The sequence below is a fragment of the Mus musculus genome, chromosome 12 (genome assembly GCF_000001635.26).
Source record: "Mus musculus strain C57BL/6J chromosome 12, GRCm38.p6 C57BL/6J".
Lineage (NCBI taxonomy): Eukaryota > Metazoa > Chordata > Mammalia > Rodentia > Muridae > Mus > Mus musculus.
In genome coordinates, this window is record NC_000078.6 from 28,637,697 (window position 1) to 28,662,445 (window position 24,749).

Genomic DNA, 24,749 nt, shown 5'->3' on the forward strand with positions numbered 1-24,749 from the left:
GGATGATAGAGCTGGGCATGATGGCGCACACCTTTAGTCCCAGCACTTGGGAGGCAGAGGCAGGCAGATTTCAGAGTTCGAAGCCAGCCTGGTAGTGAGTTCCAGGACAGCCAGGGCTATACAGAGAAACCCTGTCTCGAAAAACCAAAAAATAAAATAAAATAAAATAAAATTTAAAAAAAGAAAGAAAGGGATGATAGTACTACCCTGGGACATGAAGGAGCAGTTAGGACCCAGTCACTTGGCACCAGGTACATTTCACCCTTACACCACATTCTGGAGCAGAGATAGATTATTTAGCCTTTTGGGTTTTACTGTCTGTCAAGGTGAGTGGAGAAATTATTACTCAACTACGAGCCAGATCCTTTGTTTTGTCTTTTGTCTTTTGTCTTTTTTTTTTTTTTCAAGACAGGGTTTCTCTGTGTAGCCCTGGCTGTCTTGGATCTTACTCTGTAGACCAGGCTGGCCTTGGACTCATATAGCTCAGCCTGCCTCTGCCTCCTGAGTGCTGGAATTAAAGGCGTGCGCCACCACCACCTGGTTGCAATCTTTCTAATTTTTAAAGGTTCAGGCAGAGGAGGGTAGCAGCATTCACCACTAGTCAGTCCAGAGGTCAGGAAGTAGAGACAGGTAGGTCCCTGTGACTTTGAAGCCAGCCTGGTGTGTATAGTGACATTCAGGACATTCAGGGGTCTTTGAAAAATGTGTCAAATTGAAGCTTCTTTGATGAGATGTATATAAATTATACATATAAATATATATTATTTAAAACAAATTTTAACTTTAAACTTATTTTGATTATATTCTTCCAACTCCTTCCAGACTCTATACACCTCCCTACCCACCCAACTTTAAGTTCTTTCTCAAAAAACAAAACCCTAATATATCAACAAAGTCCCCCAAAACAGGAAAACAGCCCCCGCCCCCAGACACACCAAAAATACCAGACTGTAATGAGATAAAAGCACACACAAACTGAGGAGTACATTATACGTCAACTACTCCTGAACATGAGGCCCACCCTGCAGTGATTAGGACACCCAGTGTCACTTCATTCGAGAAAACTAATTTTCCTCCCCAACAGTTATAAATGGCAGGAAGAAATGTGTATTTGAATCTATAGTCCTGTCTGACCAATCCTGTGACCATGGAAGAACTGTTCCCACTCCCTTAGTCCATATGCCTCTCTGCCTGACCTTTGTCTCTGCTCTTTTTTTTTTTTTTAGATTTATTATTATATGTAAGTACACTGTATCAGATGCACCACAAGAGGGAGTCAGATCTCATTACGGATGGTCATGAGCCACCATGTGGTTGCTGAGATTTTGAACTCAGGACCTTCAGAAGAGCTGTCAGTGTTCTTAACCCCTGAGCCACCTCTCCAGCCCCCTTGTCTCTGCTCTTATATACTCTGTTTAGTGGGAATTGTAACAGAGACTTCTGGGGGAAAACGATTGGTCTTTAAGGATGGTATTGTTGGTTGAAAGTTTCATAGATGGATATATATCTATAGATGGATGGGTGGATAGACAAATTGATGGATGTTCATTATCAGATTAAGGAAACTCTTTCCTGTTGCTGTATTTCCAGGAATTTTTGTTTTGTTTTGTTTTTTGTTTTTTGTTTTGTTTTGTTTTTTCGAGACAGGGTTTCTCTGTATAGCCCTGGCTGTCCTGGAACTCACTCTGTAGACCAGGCTGGCCTCGAACTCAGAAATCTGCCTGCCTCTGCCTCCCAAGTGCTGGGACTAAAGGCGTGGGCCACCACTGCCCGGCTGGAAATTTTTGATATGCATGAGTGTAGGATTATATCACATACTTTAACGATCAATTAGTATTATTGTGTAGGTTTTCTTTGTAGCTTGTTAATATGGTATACGGCACTGGTTAATTTACAAGCATTGAACCAGTTATCCATCTCTAGAAAAACGTAATTCAGTCATGAAGTAACACTGTTTTCATATTGGCTTATTATGCTCATGCTTGTAAAAAGATATTGGGCTGGGCTGGAGAGATGGCTCAGAGGTTAAGAACACTGGCTGCCCTTCCCAAGGTCCTGAGTTCAATTCCTAACAACTGCATGGTGGCTTACAGCCATCTAAAATGAGATCTGGTGTCCTCTTCTGGCTTGCAGGCATCCATGCAGGCAGAACTCTGTATACATGATAAATAAATTAAAAACAGCCGGGCGTGGTGGCGCACACCTTTAATCCCAGCACTCGGGAGGCAGAGGCAGGCAGATTTCTGAGTTCGAGGCCAGCCTGGTCTACAAAGTGAGCTCCAGGACAGCCAGGGCTATACAGAGAAACCCTGTCTCAAAAAAAAAAAAAAAAAAAAAAAACCAAAAAATAAAAATAAATAAATAAATAAAATTAATTAATTAAAAACAAAAGGTACTGGGCTGTGATTCACATTCTTTCCCTCTTTTGAGACTGAGCTCCACTTTGTAGCCCCTGACCTGGAACCAGGCTGGCCTTGAAGTTGTGGTAATTCTGACTTCAAGTGCTGGAATTACAAGTAAACACCACCACAGCCCCCTGCTCCCCTGCTTTCTCTCTCAGGTGGCTTCAATATCAGGTTGATTCCAGCATCATAAAACAAGTTGTACAACGTCCCGATTCTTATGTTTTTTTTGAAAAACACTGGAGAATGGGCATTAATTCTGATCCAAGCATTTGGCTGAATTGTCCTGTGAAATCAATCAGCCAGACCTGAAGATGTGTTTCTTTCTTTTTTTTTTTTTTTAAAGATTTATTTATTATATGTAAGTACACTGTAGCTGTCTTCAGACACTCCAGATGAGGGCGTCAGATCTTGTTACAGATGGTTGTGAGCCACCATGTGGTTGCTGGGATTTGAACTCCAGACCTTCAGAAGGGCAGCCAGGTGCTCTTACCCACTGAGCCATCTCACCAGCCCTGAAGATTTGTTTCTAAAGTGTTTTTAAAATTACTGTTTCTAATCTAGGTGGTGGTGGCCTACGCCTTTAATCCCAGCACTTGGGAGGCAGAAGCAGGCAGATTTCTGAGTTCAAGGCCAGCCTGGTCTATGAACTGAGTTCCAGGACAGCCAGGGCTACACAGAGAAAACTTATCAAGAAACAAAACAAAACATAGGACCAAGGAAAAAAATAATTACTGGTTCTTTTTTTGTTTGTGTGAGACAGAATCTCATATCTCATTATTGCCCAAGGTGACCAAGAAATGACTGTGTAGCTGAGAATGACCTGGGACCCCTGGTTCTCCTGCCTTTACTTCCCAAGTGCTGGGACTACAGATGTGTGTGGGTTGTTTTTTTAAATTGGATATTTTCTTTATTAACATTTCAAATGTTATCTCCTTTCCCTGGAAACCCCCTATCACCACCTCCTCCCCTGCTTCTCTGAGGGTGTTCCTCCACCCACCCACCCACCCACCCACTCCCACCTTCCCACCCTCGATTCCCCAACACTGGGGCATCTGTAGAGCCTTCATAGGACCAAGGACCTCTCCTACTGATGCATGACAAGGCCATCCTCTGCTACATATGCAGCTGGAGCCATGTGTACTCCTTTGTTGATAGCTTAGTCCCTGGGAGTTCTGGGGGGTCTGGTTGGTTGATATTGTTGTTCTTCCTATGGGGTTGGAAACACCTTCAACTCCTTCAGTCCTTTCTCTAACTCCTCCATTAGGGACCCCACACCCAGTCCAATGGTTGGCTGCAAACATCTGCCTCTGTATTTGTAAGGCTCTGGCAGGGCCTCTCAGGGGACAGCCAGGCTCCTTTCAGCATGCATTTCTTGGCATCCACAATAGTGTCTGGGACGGTTTTTTTTTTTTTAAACAATCATTTTAATAGTTTTTTTTTAAATGATCATTTGACTATTCAAATCTGTTTCAGGGCTAGAGAGATTTCTCCATGATTAAGAACACTGGCTGCTCTTCCAGAGGACTGGGGTTCATTACCCAGCCCCTCATATGGTTCACAAACCCTCTGTTACTACAGTTTTAAGGGATCTAATGGCCTTTTCTATCCTCTCCAGGCACCAGGTATTCACACAGCACACAGATACACATGCAGGCAAAACATTCATGCACATAAAATAAAAAATTATAAAAGCATTCCAATTATCTCTGTCCTATTGGCTAAGAATTGGTTGCTATGGTTCTTTATTTTTGAGGAAATTGACTGATTATGTAAGCTATTGAATTTATGCATGTGGAGTTGTTGATAGCATCCCCTTCATATCCTAATACTGATAAAATTTAGAGATACAGCTTTTAAAACATGCTAAATGTATTGTATGGTTTTGCCTGCATGTGGGTATGTGTGCACACCATGCACATGCCTGGTACCTATGGTGGACAGAAGAAGGCGTTGGATCTTATATAGGTGTTGTTATAGATCATTGTGAGCTCCCATATGGATGCTGGAAACTGAATCTGGTTTTCTACAAGAGCAGCAAGTGATCTTAATCACTAAGCGACTTCTCCAGATACCTCATGACTTACATCTCACAGGGAGGCAAGCCACTAATCTACTCCCGAGTTCTACTCCCTATGGAAGTCATAGATATGACGTACAAGATCACAGGACTGTGGAGAACTGGGTCAAACACATGGATGACAGATGGCAACTCAAGGAAACCATATTAGCAGTGGGGGCCAAGCTAGTCTGGAGCCTTGGGGACACATGAAAACGTATGCCTTTTTGTCCTTTAATGCACACAGTATGTAGGGTTGTTTGTTTGTTTTGGTTTTTTAAGACAGAGCTTCTTTTTATAGGCCTGGCTGTCCTAGACCTCATTGTGTAGACAAGGCTGGCCTTGAACTTACAGAGATCTGCCTACCTCTGCTTTCTGAGTGTTGGTATTAAAGGCATGTGCCGCTACTACCCAGCTGCTGAGGTATTTTTAATGTGCCTGTGTTCTCAAATAGTCCCAGCCTACTTCATATTTTTTGGAATAAGTGGTCAGTCTGTGCCTCACGTGGGTGGTGCCCACATGCAAGTGCGCTCGTGTGTGTGTGTGTGTGTGTGTGTGTGTGTGTGTGTGTGTGTGTAAGTTCAGATCCATTCTGCCTGTGCATTTGCACTAAAATGGAGGCAAGCGTTGTCTGTAAAATAGAGTTGCCCAGGCAAGGTACAGCCTGAAAGGCTGTTGTTCATGTCTAATCCCAGCACTTGAGAGAAAGAGATAGAAAGATTGGAGTTCCTGGGACACATGAAACCCTGTCTCCAGTTTTAAAATGTTATCCTTTACTGTGTAAAATACTATTATAAAGTTCCCTGCAGAGCCAGTGAAATGGCTTAGTACATAAAAGTGTTTGTCCAAGCCGAGGACCAGAGTTCAATCACCTAGACTCACATGGGGGAAGAGAATGACTTCCACAAGTTGTCCTTTTACACATATACATGCACACATGTGCACTCACACACATACACACACACACACACACACACACACACAAAATAGGTAAATGTAACAAAAACGTTAAAATGTCCCTGTGTTGGCAACGTATCATCTCAGGGTCTAAAAAGCAAAAAGTCTGAGGAGCTTCAAAGTCATTTCTTCCCCTCCAGAGCCTCGTCATAATAAGCATCAGAGAGGTGGGGATGAACTGTTGTACAGGAGATGGATCTACGAACCTGTCTTTGATCAAAAGTTAATGGACTTCGCTCCCTCCACTCTGGGCTGGCAGGGCTTTCATCACGATCATAGCAGCTTGGGATGAAGATGAAAACCATGGGGTAGCAGGTGCTTAGTGAGCTCGAGGTCACTGGCCTGTACTTTGAAGCTGCAAGGTCACTTGCTCTGAAAAATGACACGAACAAGTTCATGATCATCAGACACCAGAGCCCATCAGATGGAGGGAGGGTAATCACTCTTCAGTTTCCTGTCATCAACTGCGAATCCACTGATCTCTTATGTATTCTACCAAGGGGCACAGTCTCAGTGTGGACCTTCGTGAACGGAGTGAAGGATGCAGAGGCATGTGGCACCCAGGCATCAGAGGATGGCACAAGAGGCATTGCACAGGGTATCTTAGTCAAGATCTGGCCACTGCCAGCATTATTAGCTGCATCTCTCACAGGAGAAAAGGAATCATAAGCAACTCACTGGATTGACAGAGCTGTGCAACGGTGGGCCTGGGAACTGAAGTTGATGCTTATGAACTTTGGTGCTCCTCAGCAGGAGAGCCGAGGAGACAGGATGACAAATGACGTCTGTGTTTCTTCTCCTGTGCTCTTCTTAAGGGGTTGGCATAGATGGTTCCACAGCCGTCCCAAGGATGGAGTGGTTGGGATACCTGGATCTCCATTTCTCCAGCGACCAAACAAGTATGAGAGGGTAGGAATGAGTCCTGACTTCGTGAGGGTAGAGAGTGGGCTGAGCGTTCAGTCTCTGTCTTCTCGACTGGGGACTGTTTCGAGCTCCTGCAAGGACGTTACTATAACCCGAGTGGAATTTTTAACTAAAAAAAAATCTTTTCTTCCCTAAATCGACTTAGTCAGGGTGTTCTATCACAACAGAAAGAAAACACCAGAGGGCTGGAGAGATGGCTCAGCGGTTAAGAGCACTGACTGCTCTTCTGATGGTCCTGAGTTCAAGTCCCAGCAACCACATGGTGGCTCACAACCATCCATAATGAGATCTGACGCCCTCTTCTGATGCATCTGAAGACAGCTACAGTGTACTTAGATATAATAATAAATAAATCTTTTTTAAAAAGAAAGAAAGGAAGGAAGGAAGGAAGGGAGAGAAAGAGAAAGAAAGAAAGAAAGAAAGAAAGAAAGAAAGAAAGAAAGAAAGAAAGAAAGAAAGAAAGAAAGAAAGAAAGAAAGAAAGAAAGAAAACACCTCTTCTGGCCGTCATCGTTGGCAAACACTACATGCATGCAGGAGCACAGGTTGTGTTCTCACAGACTCAACGGTGCATGCCTGTATCTCTGCAGACACCCTGTTCTTTAGAAAGAATGCACTTGCCGGGCGTGGGGGCACACACCTTTAATCCCAGCACTTGGAAGGCAGAGACAGGCGAATTTCTGAGTTTGAGGCCAGCCTGGTCTACAGAGTAAGTTCCAGGACAGCCAGAGGAACACAGAGAAACCCTGTCTCGAAAATTTTTTTAAAAAAGAAAGAAAGAATGCACATGGCTGGCTGGCTGTGGGAACACACAGCTATAAGCCCAGCACTCATGAGACTGGACCAGGAAGTTGTCCTGGGCTACGTAAATATGATGCTTCCCTATGAAGACGACGCTAGCCTTAAACTTGAAATCTCCCTAACTTGGCCTCCTGAGTACTTGGATTACTGGTATGCACCATTTTGCTTTACAAGACTACTTTTTACAGTGAGGCTATTATCTATCTATCTATCTATCTATCTATCTATCTATCTATCTATCTATCTATCTATCTATTTATCTATCTACCTATCTTTTTAAAACACAGTTTCTCTGTGTAGCCTTAGCTTCCTAGAACTCATTATATAGACAAGGCTGGCCTCAAACTCAGAGATCCACCTGCCTCTCCCTCCCAAATGTTGGGATTAAAGGCGTACACACACACACACACACACACACACACACCACTCATTTTTTAACTGTGTTATACCCCAAATCCTGTGTAACTGGGCTCTTGGAGAAAAGCCCTCAATGAACAGTGAAGTATCTCCACAAACTCTAGGCATAGGGATTTCAAGACCTCAGACCATAGCACAGCGTGCCAGGTGGAGCCCAACAGTCGGAAGCTGCAAGTCTTCTCCACTGGAGAGGAACCTGAGGATACAGAGGGACTGTGGCTCTCCAACGCAGCCTTAACCCAGAGGGTCTATGACATCCTTCCAGCTTTAAGCTGCAGTGGTGAGGAGATCGTGGCCTTACTTTAGTCTAGATCAGCTGTTCTCAACCTGTGTTTCTCAACCCCTTTGGGGGTCAGATATCAGATGTGCCCATCTTAGATCATTGCATTACGATTCATACATAACACAGTTATAGAATAGCAACAAAGCAGTTCTCTGGCTGAGGTCACTACAACAGGAGGAACGGTATAAAGGGTTGCAGCATTCGGAAGGGTGAGAAGCACTGGCGTGCATAGATGGGGCCTTGGGTAGTTCTCTCCAAGCTGACTCAGTGCAAATCCCTCCCCTAGAGATAGTTTTCAGAGCCCAGAATTGGATGGCCTCCTTCTGAGGTTTAACCCTCCACTGTGAGATCCAGTCATGGCCATAAATGTTAAGTCCAGACCAAACCTAGAGGTGGGTGCCGTCTTTCCTGTGCATCCGCTTGGCAGTGTCAGCCTCCTAATGTCCCATCCACCACCTGCACCTACCTCTCACCATGACCCAGTAGCTGCGTGGTGAAAGATTCCCTGGCACACACCAATCCAGGCACGTTATCTGTAAAAGTGGTGAAAACTCAGCGGAAAGCCAGGGATGGAGCCTGAGGAGAAGCTGGAGGTGGTACTGCATGTCTTAATTCCCAGCACTCAGGAGGCAGAAGCACCAGATCTCTGTGAGTTTGGGGCTAGCCTGAGCTACATAGCAAGTTCCAGGACAGCCAGGGCCACATAGACCTTGTCCCAAGGAAAAATAATTTTGTTTCTATTGCCTCTCAAACTCCAGCACCTCTAAGGCCTGCTTACATTGTCTGTGATAAGTACAATTCCCAGAAAAAGCTTTCCTTGGTCAAGTGAAAGAAACTACTGTACTTATTGCTAAATTTCAACTTAAATTAAAGCCTATCTTTTCTCCTTTGCGTGATTATATCTGTAACCAGAGTTTTATGGCAAAAGACTGATTCCAGAAACCACAAAAAAGCTATGTCTTGTCACCTGACCCAAAGGATCACCTAAAGAAAAGGTGCCAGGGGCTGGAGAGATGGCTAAGCGGGTGAGAGCACGGGATGTTCTTCCTGGATTCGGTTCTCAGGGCCCTGTAACTCCAGCTCAAGGGATTTCTCACACCCTCTTCTGGCCTCCTCGGACAGCTTCAAGCATACACCACCACCACCACCACCACCACCACCACCATCACCATCACCACCTTTAAAAGAGTACTGAAAGAAGGCAAAGAGAAAAGATTTAATGAATTTGAATCAAATAGGGAAAACAGATAAAAGGAGTCTAATGATCCCAAAGTACATCTCAGGGTACCACCATAAGCTTTAGCCAGAGAGGAATAAGATGGAGTTAGTTAGACCAGATTGGTGTGTGTGTGTGTGTGTGTGAGTGTGTGTGTGTGTGTGTGTGTGTGTGTGTGATAGGCATCAAGTACACTGAGTGTCACTATCTGAATCCTTTCCTGTCTACTCTCCCTAGAGCCCACTAGGTAGGAGACTTGCTCACTCTACCCTCTCAGACTATCTTCATAAATGTTCTTTGTAGAGGAAGGAGAAATACATTGATATGTTAATAACATTTTTCTCTTTTGATATTTGTTCAAGACAGGGTTTCTCTGTGTAGCCCTGGCTGTCCTGGAACTCACTCTGAAGATCAGGCCAGCCTCAAACTCAGAAATCTGCCTGCCTCTGCCTTCTGAGTGCTGAGATTAAAGGCATTCACCATCACCCTAGCAAGGCAAGCATTCTTAATTACTGAGCCATCTCTCCAGTCCCACCAAGGAGTTTTGTCTTCAAAATTACACATATTGGAAAATACTAACGTGGTTTTGTTTGTTTGTTTGTTTGTTTATTGTTTTTTTCAAGACAGGGTTTCTCTGTAGTCCTGGCACTCACTCTGTAGACCAGGCAGGCCTTGAACTCAGAAATTCGCCTGCCTCTGCCTCTCAAGTGCTGGGATTAAAGGCGTGCGCTACCACGCCCGGCACTAATGTGTTTTTACAGAATAATTACATTAAATGTTAATCAGTCCTTATAGAAAATGTAATTGGCAAGAAAGTTAAGTTGAAGTTATAAATTCAAAGTTGGAACACATTTTTGTACATTAAGATTTTTGTTGACTTTTAGTCATTTTCAAGGTCAGCATGTTTTTATTAATGCGTGCTGGCATGGAAGCACATGCCACAGCATTCCTGTGATGTCAGAGGAAGACTGTGATGTCACTCCTCTGCAAAACAAAGTCTTTCTATGTAGTCCTGGCTGTCTTCGTGCTCAACATGTAGACCAGTCTCACAGAGATTCTCCTGCCTCTGCCTACAAAGTGCAGTGATTAAAGGCTCAAGGCACCACACCAAGCTTCCCAACAACTTTTATTTTTGTTCTGGAGATCCAATTCATGATACCAGGCTTGCTCAGCAAGCTTGTATACCTACTGAGCCATCTAACCCACAGCCAGCAGTTATTAAGATTTTTGCTCTTGTTTTGTTTTGGTTTGGTTTTTTGAGACAGGTGTTTTTTTTCTCTTTGTAGCCCTGGCTGTCCTGGAACTAACTCTGTAGACCAGGCTGGCCTTGAACTCAGAGATCTGCCTGCCTTTGCCTCCCAAGTGCTGGGATTAAAGGCGTGAGCCACTACGTCTGGCTCAAATTATTTTTCTTGAAAAAGTAAGTGTCTTGTATCTTGGCCCCAGTTATGTAGCCAAGGATGACCTTGACTATTGGTCTCCTTATCCCTGACTCCTCAGTCTGGGATGACAGGCAAGTACCACCACACCCGGTTTCCGAGACACTGGATATATCCATACCCCCTTCTTTTGTTTTTTTTTTTTTTCTTTTTTTTTCTTTCTTACCCCCTTTTTTAAACTTTAGAATATTGTTGGTATTTTGAGGTTTTATTTGAGTTGATAGACATTAATACTTGCTACATAGAAATAAAAAGAAGGGATGAGAGGAAGTTCTGGCAGGGCCTATGCCCAATATATGTGAGACCCTAATTTCAATCTCCAGTGCCAGGATTCATCGTGTAGCCAAGACTGCCCTTGAACTTGCAGTAATCCTCTTGCTGTAGTCTACACAGTACTGGGATAATAGGTTTGAGGCACCATGTCTGGCTTCAAATATTAAAAAACAAACAAACAAACAAAAACTCTGGTGGCGCTGGAGAGATGGCTCACTCATTAAGAATAGTGGCTGCTTTTGCAAAGGCTTGAGTTCCAATCCCAGGGGAGCCAATGCCATTTCCTGACCTCTGTGGGCAGAAAGTATGTCTGTGGCACAAACATAGATGCAAGCGAAACACTCATACACATGAACTAAAGTAATACATAAATAAACAACTGATTTCTAAAGGAAAGAGAAGGGTAGAGTTGCTTTACATTCTACAAACCACACCGACAGCTGGCTGAAGGGCAAACAATCAGAGACAACCATTAAAGGGAAATTTTCCCTTCCCTATTTTTTCTTTATATTTAGAAAAACTTTTCATACTCATGACTTCAAGGAATATACATTTATTACTTTAAAATTGCATCTATGTGTTGGTGTGTGCGTGCATTATCATTGGTGCATATGTGCGAAGGTCAGAGGACAACTTGTGGGAGAGTTGTTAAGCTTGGTGGCAAGTGCCTTCACTTTCAAAGTCGCCTTGGTAGTCCCTAAGGAGTAGATTTTAAAATTTTAGTTGATTTTGGGTTATAAAAACGATTCCCCAGTTTGCAACAGTGACTTGCTTCATTCTATGTAGTCCAGAATTATATGGCCAGAGTGTTGTTATGTATTCATGACATCTTCTCATTCATTGCTGGCAAAGGGGAGGGGAACCCTATTCTGCAGAGTTGGGCATCCTAGAATATGGGATGTAGTTTTACAGGGGCTCATTGTCTTCACATCTATTCCCTCATTCGGCCATCATCCTCTCATTCCTTCTTTCCCCTCTTCCTCTCGCTTCCAAATCAGTTTTGCTGTGCTGGGATTGGACTAGGCACTCGGCAGCTGGGAAACACCTCTGTCTCCAGGCCGAACGTCTCCACCGACGTCTAAGAAACCGAAGACACAATCCTCGGCCCCGCCCCTCTCCGCGACGGGCGCCTCGCGACGTCACCTTCCTGAGCCGGAAGTGTGTCGGCTCGCCGGCGGGAGGCTCGCGGGCAGCAATGTGGGTTGCCGCGCTGGCGTGAGTGATGCGCTGGCTGCTGCCGCTGTCCCGCACAGTGACACTGGCCGTCGTACGCCTGAGGCGAGGCATTTGCGGGCTCGGGATGTTCTATGCGGTGAGGAGAGGCCGCAGGACCGGAGTCTTCCTGAGTTGGTGAGACGGAGCCTGGCGGAGCCCTTTATTCTAAACACCTAACAGCTCGTTTAGCCCTTCCGTGTTGTAGTCAAATCCTCCCAAAGAGAACACATGGTCACCGCAGCCAGAATTTACACAAGGCTTCCCACGTTCTGATCGTTCCTGTGTGTGGGTGTTTTGTTTTTTGACACAGGACCTCATGTAGTCCAGACTGCTGAGCTCATTGGTTTGGGCCACCACGCCCAACTTCCTCGTGTTTTCATCTTTTAAACATTTTTCATACCTACTGGGTGACTTTTCTCGAGCCGATTATGTGCCAAATTGAACTTCTGGTCTTTCTGCCTTCACTAACCAAACGCAGGGATTTCAGATAGGCACCGTTATGCTCAATTTGTGTACTGCAGGTGTTTGAACCCAGGGCTTGTGCATACTAGGCCAGCAGCTGAGCTACATCCTCATCCCCGACTGTTTTTAAGAAGGAAAATCGTGGTGAGATGTGTTGTCACATGTTTGTAATTCCAGCACTGTTGAGGTGGAGGCAGGAGGATCACTACAAGTTAGAGGCCAGCATGGGCTGTGGAAGAGATGAGGGAGGGGGAGAGGTGGAGAGTCTCAAGCCAGAAGCTGGTCTTTGCCTTTGGATCCATGTCGCAGCCCTTGGAGGCAAGATGAAGTTTTCAGTTTCACCGGTACTGTGGCAGTTCCCAGGTCAAATGAGAGGCAGAATCGGGGCTTAAGTCCAGGTTTGGGAGTATATGACAGCTAACTTCTAATATCAAGGTTTGTTGTCCCTGTGACCTGGATGTTTCCCTAGGCACAGCTGAGACAGTACTAAGGAAGAAATATATCCACTGCCAACCCTTTTTCTGTGATTGAGTCTTAAAGATAACAAAATTTTAGTATGTGCTGGAGTTGTGGAAGACCTTGTGGTATTAGTATGCTATTTGGATTGGATGGCATTTAGCAGAATGGGCTGTCAGGTCTTAACATGTAAAATGAAACCAAATTGAGGTGTGACCTTTGTCCCAAGGAATTGACAGCAGATCCCTTTGACTCACCATACAACACCAAACCTATAATCCATGAAAAGTCCTTGTATGTTAAACTTCATTCAGTTAAAAACTCCTGCTCTAGAAAAGACACTGGGCCAGGCATAGTGGCACAAGCCTTTAAATCCCCGCACTCAGGAGGCTGGGAGGCAGAGACATGTGCATCTCTGAATTCCAGGCCAGCCTGGTCTACAAAAGGAGTTTCAGGACAGCCAGGGCTACACACAGAAACTCTGTCTTGAGGAAATAAAAAAATGGGGAAAGCTATGCCTTCACATTAAGCTGCACTTAATCATGTACGGAGATTTAATTCATAATTGACAAAACTTGGAAGCCAAGTTTCCAGTAGACAGTGAGTTGGTAAAGTTATGGAATATTATGCAGACTTGAAATGAGTTATGAAAGATGAAATAGTATGAAGAAGCACTAACTATACCCTGCTAAAAGGAAAAGCCAATTTGAAATGATCTACAGTGTGGGATTCCGACTATATGGGATCCTGGAACTAGTAGAGATTGCAAAACAAATCAGTGCTTTTAAGGGCTTCGAACTGAGGAGAGGTGACTGTGAAAGCAGACAGGCTTTGTTTCCTGTCAGGGTCTTGTGTGTCTTAGGTTGGCCTTCAACTGAACTAGCTATAAATCAAAGGTGACCTTGAACTTCTGACCCTTTGTCTCTACTTCTCAAGTGCTGGGATCACAGGTGTGCACTCTCAAACTCAGGTGTTTTTGAGACTGAGTTTCTATGAGGCACTGGCTGGCCTGCAACCTGCACATAGATTCGTGTGGCGTTGAACTTGTGCTTCTCCTGCCACTGCCTCCAAGTGTGGGATTATAGGCACGCACGCACCACCACCCAGCCCCCTGTGGGGGGTTTCTAAGGCATGAGATTGTTCTGCATCTGTGCTAATGTAGTTCACTGGCATCATCTATTCACTAAACCTGTAGGCTTTACAACACCGACTGATCCCTGGTGCAAATAAAGGGCACTGCGGGGCAGAAGCTCAAGAGAACTCTCTACTTTCATTTCCTATTTGATGTAAACCTAAAACTGCAGTAAAACATGACAACTGTAAATAGATGAGGTAAAATAGTAAAAAATAAAGTTAAGTTAAAAAAAATGAGAAAGGATGTAATTGAAGAGGAAGGAAGCCTGGCTAATGTACACACCCTTGCAGGAGTGAGTGCAAAGCCCAGGTGGACCGGTTTCCTGCTGCCAGGTTTAAGAAATTTGCCACAGAAGATGAGGCCTGGGCCTTTGTCAGGAGCTCTTCAAGCCCGGATGGTTCAAAAGGTATGTTAGTTACTTCACGTCAGTGTAACGTTTTAAGCTATGAAAAGCCCTCTGCGTGCCCGACATCACTGCTTCTGTAGAGAAGGTGACTGTCTATTTTCCGTGCACATTAAAGTTGTCATGAATGGTGGTTCAGAGGCTAGAGATGTGGCTCAGAGGGTCACGGTTTGATTCTAAGCATCCATGTTGCGTGACTCATAGTCTCCTGTAACACACGCGCACATAAATATAAATAAGATTTTAAAATGTAATTTTAAAAGAAGAGTGTGGTTCAGCCAGGTATATGGTACCTAGGATTGGGAGTTTAAGGCATGAATGACAGCCAGTTCCAGACTTGTCCTACATCGTAGGGTCCTGTAGGAGTGAACTAAGTACATATCGGTTCCTGCAGTAGCAATGTTATCAGTTCTAGGACTCAGACCTCCAGCTGAATACTCACAAGTGCTCACAACGTTGCTAGGCCATAGACCATATGGTTATACCACTAAGTTTCTTTGCATTTCATTTGTCATAGACAGTACCGGAAGCCTACTCTAAGGGACATTAGATTTAGATCACACACAGGACTCAGATCAGCACGCTGACTGTAATTTAGAACACTGGATAAAAAGAAAACAACAAAAACAAATGAACATTAAAAAAAAACAACAACAACTATCTGAACCACCCTTGGGAAGTGGGGTTTCAGGAACTTTTTCATTCATTCATTCATTCATTCATTCATTAACTATTATTTTCAGTGGGAGCCTTAGATTTTCTGGAGCTCCTGGGGCACCAGGGTCTGGGATGGTTTGTTCGCAGTTATCCCTTCTGGTAGGTTACACATCTAGAGTGCCCCAGTCTAGGGCAGTAATGTTAAAAACTTCCAAAAGTTTTGGTTCTTCAACATTCATATACTCTCTGGTTTGGAATCTTCTTTCAGGGCAGGAAAGTGCACATGAGCAGAAGTCACAGGCGAAGACCAGCAAGCGGCCTCGGGAGCCCCTGGGTGAAGGGGAAGAACTTCCAGAGCCAGGGCCGAAGCACACACGACAGGACACCGAGCCCTCGGCTGTAGTGAGCAAGGACGCATTTTCTTATATGGGTATGCCTTTCTGTTGAGGCGGGAGATTCAAGACAGGGTTTCTCCGTCTCGTCCTGGCTGTCATGGAACTCATTCTGTAGACCAGGCCTGGAACGTAGAGACCTGCCTGCCTCTCTGCCTCCTCAACGCAGAGATCTAAGGAGTAAGCTACCACTGTCCTCCCTGAAACTTTCTTGGGTTCAGATTTTTTTTTTTTTTTTGGTTTTTCAAGACAGGTTTCTCTGTGTAGCCCTGGCTGTCCTGGAACTCACTCTGTAGACCAGGCTGGCCTCGAACTCAGAAATCCCCCTGCCTCTGCCTCCCAAGTGCTGGGATTAAAGGTGTGTGCCACCACACCCAGCAGGGTTCAGAATTTTTAATGCAATTATAAGAAATTAGAAATCTTTTCTAAATAAAGAGTTTAAGCTGGGTTGTGGTGGTGGTGGTGGTGGTGTTTTGCTTTTGGGTTTTTTGTGTGTGTGTGTTTTTTGTTTTGTTATTTGGGTTTTTTTGGTTTTGGTTTTGCTTTTTTGTTTTTGCTACACAGGCTCACTGTGTAGCTAGGGTTGGGCTGCTATTTAGAGATTCTTCTGCCCAACCCCCCAGTGCTGGGATTCAGGGTGTGGTTGGATGGCCAATCTGTCATTTAAATTGATAGGCTGATACTCATCCTTTTTTTTTTTTTTTTTTTTTTTTCTGTAACTATTCTCTAGAAATTTCTCAGACCTTCGGTTTTGGAGGGAGGGCTTTAACAAAAAGTGCCTTTGCTTTCCTAGCCCAGAGCTCCTACTGATGTGGTCCGCCCTCTCCTCTTGCTGTTTATTTGTGGCAGGGTCTCTCAGTCCACCGGGATGATGAACTCCCCTTGAAGCCCAGGCTAACCTTGAACTTGCCAGCCTCCTGTCGTAGCCTCGGAGCCATCCGAGTCCTTCGCAACTGGGCCTGGCTAATCAATTAGTACAAAATTATTAAGCTTTTGGGAATTCTTTCCCTAGCCACAGGCTGCTGGGGCCAGAAGGAGAGTCCAACCAGAATGTCTTTTCTAACTGAGCATTTGTCCGGCCTCAGAACCTTGAGGAAAAGAGTCCAGGGCCTTCCCTGTATTTAACTCCAAAGGCACCTGGGTGCTTCTAGTAACTATAGTATATACGTTTCTGGTTTTTGTCTTGCACAACTGGGAACAGAAACCAGAAGTATTTACAGATGAATCAGCATTGCCACATCCATAGTTGGTTTTTTGTTTTGCTTTTTGTTTTTGTTTTTTGCCAAGAGGAAGCCATGTGTACTTTACCTCCAGGGAGAGCTGGAGGACGCTGTAGAGCTGTGTGAGTAGATGGTTTGGCAGTTATCTAGGATGAACAAGCACCCTTTCACTGCTTATTGTGCTGGAGAGTTGCATGTCAACATGACACCAGCTAAAGTCACCCTCAACTGAGAAAAGGCCTCCATAATGGCTGTAGGCAAGTCTCTAGGGCATTTTCTTAGAGATTCATAGGGAAGGGCCAGCCTACTGTGGGTGGTACCGCCCCTGGGCTCTATAAGAAAACGGGCTGAGCACACCAGTAAGCGGCACCCCTCATGGCTTCTGCATTAGCTTCTGCCTCCAGGTTCCTGCCCTGTTGGAGTTCTTGTCCCAACCTCCTTCACTGATAAACTGTGAAGTGTAAGCGTGAGCCAAATAAACCCTTTCCTCCCTGAGGGCTTTTGGTCCCCATGTTCCATTGCAGCACTAAAAGCAATAAAAAGGTTGCTTGTGTGGATGGAAAGCAAGTGCAGCTGACAGAGGAGGCCTGCCCAGCCTCTGTGCTCAAATGTCCCCAGCCTTGCTTCTTTGAGGGGCACTGGTCTCCATGCATCCCCTGAGCCTGCTGACTTAGGCCACTGGCCTTGGACAGTTCCTCCTGTGTGGTGGTCTTGGGCTTCCCCTCTTCCACCCCAGATACTTTGTTACTCACTGTCTCCCTGCAGTCTGCTGAGGGGGTAGGTCTGCCCTTCCCACTGGGGCAAACCATGTTTGGAAGGAGGGAGCAAAGGTGAGAGCTACTTTCCAGCTAGTGGCAAATGCACTAAGAGAAGATGAGACCACTCGCCAGCAAAGTTGGCTTTCTGGCACATGGGACTAGCTTCACTGAAAACACTGCTTTCTCTGGGAGGACAGCTTGAGAGGAGGGGCCAGGCACGAGGGACCTCTTTAGCTCGAGGTATAAGCAGGTCTCCTAGTGGGAAGTTCTGTCCTACCTTTAAGTAACTTGGTGTACGGAACAAGCAAAAAGTGACCACACCCCATAGTGGGAAATCCATGTTGTCCTGAACAGAAAAAACTCTAGCAGTGGTCACTGTTGAGCAGGTCGGTGCTGTGGCCTCACTCTTTCTTCTTACAGGAGAGTCAGTCGTTGTCTACACGGATGGCTGTTGCTCCAGTAATGGACGGAAGCGGGCACGAGCAGGAATTGGCGTTTACTGGGGCCCAGGCCACCCCTTGTAAGTAAACACGGCTGAGTGGGCATCACGTTTATCTCCTGGGCAGGCCTTGCTTATTGATATATTTGCTGCTTATTGTTGTGTTCTTTGCTAAACTGCTAGGTAAACAGTGTTGGCTGGGAATAGAAGAGCAACTGACTGATTTATATTGGTGCCAGACAGCTTGGTTCTTGACATTGCTAAGTACTGAGACTCAGTGCTCTTTCCCTGGGTCTGTATAAGTACTAAGGCATGTGAGTAGAAGAGCCAGCCAGCAGCGATGCGGGGGCAGGGCACCAGCTTAGAACCCGTCCCATCACTAGACTTCTGGGCTTGTTTTTGAGGCAGGGTCTCATTATATAGCTTTGGTTAGCCAAAACTCACTATGAGACCAGACTGGCCTGGCACTCATGGACATCCTCCTGCCTCTGTCTCTTACAGGTGCTTAGGATGACAGGCATATACTACCATATCACACCTGGTGACTTTTAGACTTTTTAGAAGATGCTTGACTTAGAAGTAGTCAGAGAACACAGGCAAAGGTGTAAAACTGAACCATTCATATCTACCTGGGCCCTGTCTGTCAGCCATTCTGTGAGGTTTTCTTACACAAGGTCTGATGCTCACCAGGAACTGTTGACAGACATAGCTCATATAAATTGCTCATTAGTTAATTTTTTAAAAAAATATTTATTTATTAACACTGTAGGGGTCTTCAGATACTCCAGAAAAGGATGGTTCAATACGGATGGTTGTGAACCACCATGTGGTTTTTGGGATTTGAACTCAGGACCTTCGGAAGAGCAGTCAGTGCTCTTAACCTCTGAGCCATCTCTCCAGTCCCCGCTCATTAATTAATTTAAAAAGTATTTTTATCTGTTTACTTTAAATATTTGCATGTATTCAACATATTAACTAACTTAGGTAGTGAGGGTGAAATTTTTGTTTGTTTTCTTTTGTCTCACTGTATAGCCTGGGTAGTGCTAATTCATGGAGATTTTCCAGCTTTAGCCTCTCAGGTGCTGGGATTAGAAATGGCATCAAAGCTGGGCAGTGGTGGCACATGCCTTTAATCTCAGCACTTGGGAGGCAGAGGCAGGCAGATCTCTGAGTTCAAGGCCATCCTGGTCTACAGGGTGAGTTCCAGGACAGTTAGGGCTACACAGAGAAACCTTGTCTTGAAAATAATAGCATAATGAACTCTTTAAATCTTTAACTTGGATCTTTTTGTTTTGTTTTTATTTATTGAGACAGGGTCTCTATGTAGCTCTGATTGTCCTGGAGCTCTCTATGTAGACCAGGCTGGCCTCTGCCTCACACCACTCCTGCCTCTGCCTCCTGAGTGCTGGGATCACAGGTGTGTGGTTTTCTGGGTTTGCTGTTGTTTGCAGGTGTTGGTATTTGGGCCAGTGTCTTGTGGGTGCTAGGCAAACACACCACCACAGAGCTGTGTCCCAGCCCTGGTTTGGATTTTGAGGCTGTTGTTTGTATTTAGGTTTTAAGTTTCAGTCGAAAGTGAACACTAGTTTGTTATTATCCTTTGAGAAGAGTTGCTTTGGGAGTTAGCATTGTAATTTTGTCTTTATTGTTTATGTTGTTCTGAAACAGAAATGTAGGTATAAGGCTTCCTGGGCGACAGACAAACCAGAGGGCCGAGATCCATGTAAGTTCCCAGATAAACATGAGTCTGTTTTCCTCCCTGTGACCACAAGATCAGCCTTTCCCCTTCCTTTCCTGCCTTAGATAGAAGGTATTGAAAGGCCATTAAAGACAGTAATTCTCTAGAAAAAGTGCAGAATCATTTTATGTAGGTGCCATGGGCTGTTGTAGGTTTACCCTTCCTCACATAGAGAAGACAACATGGTGGTCCAGAAAGTGCAGCGAGTGCTTCTGTCTTGAAACACTTGATCAGTAATGTAAAACGGCGAGCGTTTTCTGTATAACATGACTATGGACTTGGTTTTTCAAGGCAGCCTGCAAGGCCATCATGCAAGCCAAGGCTCAGAACATCAGCAAGCTGGTTCTGTACACAGACAGCATGTTCACCATCAATGGTAAGCTGTCCCATGCACTATGACAGAAGAGGACTTTTCTTCCTAGTAGTGGGTAGTGGGACAGCCCTGGGTGGCCTAGGCTCTTGAGGTTCAGAGGAGTAGGAGTCTAGAGCTGCTGTCTTAGAGAGCTGGGCTCCTTGGCTCCATAACACGTGGGTCAGGGTGTGAGCAACTTTAGGTCACAGGGGTGGTTGCATAGAAGCACATGGGGGGGGGGGTGGGGCTTCCCCTGAGAAAGACCCATGTTCAACTAACTGGATGCAGCTAGCAGGAAGAGGAAAGGTTGGGGGTCTAGGGAGTATGCTAAAGGCTTAATGAGCAAGGGAAGGCACTGAAGGAAGGGAGCCATCCAGGCTTTGACTCAGAACAAGAGCAGCCATTGTGAGGAAAGACTGTGGAGCAAGAGAGGCCATCCCTCCTGATGAATGAGCCTGTGAGCGTGTGTCCCCCTAGGGATAACTAACTGGGTTCAGGGCTGGAAGAAGAATGGCTGGAGAACAAGTACAGGGAAAGATGTGATCAACAAGGAGGACTTCATGGAGCTGGACGAGCTCACTCAGGGCATGGACATCCAGTGGGTGAGTCACACGTCACATGCATGGTCTGACTTAGCTGAGAGGATGGTGTTTGGAAGGGGCTGGTGACTAGGTTAAAGTAGCAGCTTCCATGAGGTTAGTGTATGTGTTAGTGTGTGTTAGTTATACACAAGAATGGGTGCAGGTGCACACCGTGTGTTTTAGTTGCATGCCCTTCCTCCTTTCCCCCCCTGAGTGCAGTCTGTTTCTTTGGCTGCTTCTAGAAGCACAAATGCAGTTGCTTACAGGAACAGAAGCACCTTAGCAGTATCTCCAGCACTGAAGACGGTGCCTGTTCCTCCCTTGTCAACCATTAAAAGCCCAGGGAGGGCAGGACTTCCCCATCTGTTGCCTGGTCCAGTCCCGTGTAGGCCCTGTGCTACGTGTGTTCGTGAGTTCAGTAGCCATGCCTCGCCTGGAAGATAGCATCCTATAGCATCCACTCTTTTCTCTTTAGCCTGGTCCTGCCAGGGTTGGGATTGTAAGCACACGTCATCTCACCCAGATTATGTGCCACTGAGGATGGAGCCCCAGACTTAACTCTGCTAGTTGAACTATGGCTCCAGCCCCGGTGTGTGTTGCTGTTGGCCCCCAGTCTCTTCTGATACATGAGCTTCTCTGGGTGTGAGATATAGGATATAGCCGTGTACTGCACATGTAAAGATCCGGAAAAATTAAAGGGGAATTTTTATTTTAACAGATGCACATTCCTGGTCACTCAGGATTTGTGGGCAATGAAGAGGCCGACAGACTGGCACGGGAAGGAGCGAAGCAGTCTGAGGACTGAGCAGAGGAGCTGCTGCCGACTCAGACCCAAGGCAGAGGCTGTTTCTTTACCCTGCCGTGCACTGAGCTGTGCATGGAGGACACAGTGTAACCTGTGGCACAGCTTGGTGAGACGTGCTTACATAATGGAAAGGAAGTGTTAAATCCTGCTTTTGTGAGATTTCAGGGTCTGTCCCAAAATGCTCCAGCTGGATTTTAGTAGGAGTCAGTGAGACCCTGGTCAGTACGTGTGGCCTAAAAGTTCCAGAAGGCACAAGTGCAAGACTCCTGCCCCTGCAGCTGCCCTCTATCTCTGTGCATCTGAGATAATGTGGCCACGTGGGACACAGCCTACACTCAGGTGGCCTTGACTCCTGGATCACCTTGAAGGAACAGCTGAGACCTTTAAAAATCAATATATTACTAATAGATTTCTTTGCCTATTTTTTCTTAAAAATACTGTATAAATTTAAAACATGTTGAAATTATCCTTATTTATTTTTTATAATAAAAGTATATAGGAATGACACAGAACACATCTAGTTTGAGTTACTGTTAGAGGTGAGTGTTCTTTGCTGCTATCCAAAACTAGAATTGAGAAAGTCACTCTAGAGGGATGGGCTGGTCAGTTCGTTCTCATGCAAATCATCACAGTGCCCTTAAGCAATGGAAGGTCACAAAATGGTGGGGACACAAGACAGTGCTGTCACAAGGCTGACTCTGAGTTCCTTAGGAACCGGGAAGCTGGGCCATCTGCTGGAGCCTAGGACAAATCCCTGACAAGCAGTGACAGCCTGCCCTTCAGATTGCCCTGTGACAGCTGTACATGTTTGCATGTCACAGAGTAGGCCTCCGAAAGTGCTCAAGAAGCATAACTGTGTCTTGGGCAGAGCAGGGTGATGGGCCTGAGTGACTAGGATGTCGTCTCTGCTGGCTTGGTGTGTGATCTGTGGAATAATACAGCTCAGAGTCCTGTATGGGGCTGGGGAGAGATGGCCCACTGGGGAGGAGTGCAGACTTCATCAGCCTGGGGACCTGGCCTGAGCTTAGAACCCTGGCAGAGTGCAGCAAGATGGGAATGTCCTGCTTGCTTGGAACCCCAGTGCTGTGCGGGATAAAGACAGGAGACTTTCTGACTTGCAGGACATCCAGCCTGGCCGAAATCTGAGCTCCAGGTTCAGCGGTGAGAGCCTGTCTCAAGGAAACAGGGCAGAGGGTGATAGAGTCGCCCAGAATCTGGTGTCTTCTGCTACACCTCCACACATGTGCATAAACACAAAAGTCCTATCCTGGTTAGAACCAGCTGTGGCGGCACACACCTTAATTTCAAGGCTTGGGAGGCAGAGGCAGAAGGTCAGAAGTTAAAGGTCAGCTTAGACTGTGTTGCAAGTTTAAGTCTCACCTATCATCCTGAGGCTTCTGTCTACTAGACAGTCTTCACACCAAGCTAGTATCGAGGCCTTTGCTCTATAGAACAACTTTCAGAAGTTGTCAATGGAAAGGGGGTGGTTTAGAAAAGGGACTATTGGGGAGTGGGCACTACTGGCTAGACTACCTGAAACCATGTCCCAGAATAAAACCTAACATTGTATCCTGTCCGTGTGTACAGGGAATGAATAGAGTCTCTAATATGGGCAAGCACTCTACCATTGAGCATGTCTCAGCTCACATTGTGTGTGTAGGCTGGGGAGTATGCCACTGTCTTTCTCAATTATTCTCCACCCTTAAAATTTTATTAGCAGATATTGTACATAATGGGTTTCATTACATTTTCATACATGTGCATGATTAACAATCCATGACTCTGTCTTATCTGTCTCCTACTCCCCAATAGTCCCTTTCCAAGCCAGCCCCTTTCCTTTGACAACTTTAGAAAGTTGTCCTATTGAGAGCAAAGGCCTCAATTCTGGCTTGGTGTGAAGATTGTCTAGTGCCAGCTCTTCTGATGTGTTTTTCAGGAAGTCGATTGCAGTCAAGCTCAAACACTAGGATAATACACTGCTAAGGACAGTGACAAGTCCCATGACACTTGCAACTTTGACTATTTGAAGGGTGTGTGATTCATAATAAAATTACTTTTTGGAAATGGATGCATAATACAGTTGGTCAGTCTGCATCCCCGTGTCTCATGGAATGGGTGCATAGAGTTGAAATGCACCCTAAAACCACCTGACATTTTCACTTGCATGTTTGTGTACATGTGTGCTGGAACTCTCCAAAGCTGGAAGAAGGGTATGTATCCACAGGAGCTGTACTTGTTGGTGCTGAGAACTGACTTTGGATCTATAAGAGCAGCAAGTACTCTCAGTTGTCATCCATCTCTTCAGCCTCACATCCTGTTTTGTTTGAAAAAGTATCTCTCACTGGACCTGGAGCTCACTGAGCTAGCCAAGCCCCAGACATCCACCTGTTCCTATCTCCAAAGTGCCAGGATTAGAGTCCCATGCTGCTGGTTTTGTGTATGTTTTTGTTTTGTTTGTGTACATGTTCCTGTATGTGTTTTCATTCCTCTGTGCAAGTGTATATGGAGGTGTGGTGGATATCTTTACTCACTTTCAACCTTATCTATTTTGAGATATGGGGTCAGTATGTGGCAGCCCTAGCTGACCTGGATCTTATTGTTGACTTGTTTTGTTGTTGTTGTTTTTTGTTTTGTTTTGTTTTTTGTTTTTCCGAGACAGGGTTTCTCTATGTAGCCCTGGCTGTCCTGAAACTCACTCTGTAGAACTCAGAAATCCAGTCTATCTGTGGCTTTAATATTTTTTTAAAAGATTTATTTATTTATTATATGTAAGTACACTGTAGCTGTCTTCAGACACTCCAGAAGAGGGAGTCAGATCTCATTACGGATGATTGTGAGCCACCATGTGGTTGCTGGGATTTGAACTTGGGACCTTTGGAAGAGCAGTCGGGTGCTCTTACCCACTGAGCCATCTCACCAGCCCAGCTTTAATCTTTTTTTAAGTTATGTGTGTAGCACTTTCAATGAGATGTCACTACAATCGAGGGCATTTGGATTCTTGGTCCCAATTTGGTAGCTCTGTTTGGAAGGCCAAGGAGGTATGTGACCTTGCTGGAGAAAGTATGTCACTCAGAGGATGAGTGAGATTTAAGAGCTTAAGGACTGGCCCATCTTGGGTTTGGCCCCTGAGGTGGTTTGAATGAAAATGGCTCCCAGAGGCCTAGAGGAAGTGGCATGATTAATTGTGGTCTTGTAGAAATTGTGTTGCTGGGGCTGGGCTTTGAGGTTTCAGAAGCTCAAGCCAGGCCCAGTGTCTTCTTCCTGCTGCATGTCAATCCAGATGCAGATCTGTCAGTTACCTCTCCAGGACCACGTCTGCCTGGATGCCACCATCCTTCCCGCCATGATGATAATGGGCTAAACCTC

The 24,749-nt window shown here is 45.3% G+C and overlaps 1 protein-coding gene across 5 annotated transcripts; it reads left to right on the forward strand.

The window, feature by feature from the left end:
* Positions 1 to 11,904: 11,904 nt before the first annotated feature.
* On the forward strand, positions 11,905 to 21,896 carry Rnaseh1 (ribonuclease H1). 5 transcript variants are annotated; one of them, NM_001286865.1, is made up of 8 exons: positions 11,906 to 12,120; positions 14,329 to 14,444; positions 15,367 to 15,528; positions 17,889 to 17,988; positions 19,576 to 19,630; positions 19,937 to 20,021; positions 20,475 to 20,599; positions 21,297 to 21,895. In NM_001286865.1, exons 1-8 carry the CDS (start codon positions 12,071 to 12,073, stop codon positions 21,381 to 21,383), a joined length of 780 nt encoding a protein of 259 aa, NP_001273794.1. In that variant the 5' UTR covers positions 11,906 to 12,070; the 3' UTR covers positions 21,384 to 21,895. The 5 variants fall into 4 exon arrangements, 2 of the variants coding, with proteins under 2 accessions (NP_001273794.1, NP_035405.2); XR_001780440.1 differs by having other exon boundaries at positions 19,941 to 20,021; positions 21,297 to 21,896; XR_001780439.1 differs by having other exon boundaries at positions 11,905 to 12,120; positions 19,941 to 20,599; positions 21,297 to 21,896.
* The last annotated feature ends 2,853 nt before the right edge of the window (positions 21,897 to 24,749 follow it).

Bases quoted from the DNA above. Each gene is read 5' to 3' on its own strand.
- Rnaseh1 (NM_011275.3), top strand. From the start codon at position 11,993: ATGCGCTGGCTGCTGCCGCTGTCCCGCACAGTGACACTGGCCGTCGTA. The intron at 15,529-17,888 runs GTATGCCTTTCT...TTCTTCTTACAG, and splicing joins GGACGCATTTTCTTATATGG to GAGAGTCAGTCGTTGTCTAC. The intron at 20,600-21,296 runs GTGAGTCACACG...TTATTTTAACAG, and splicing joins AGGGCATGGACATCCAGTGG to ATGCACATTCCTGGTCACTC.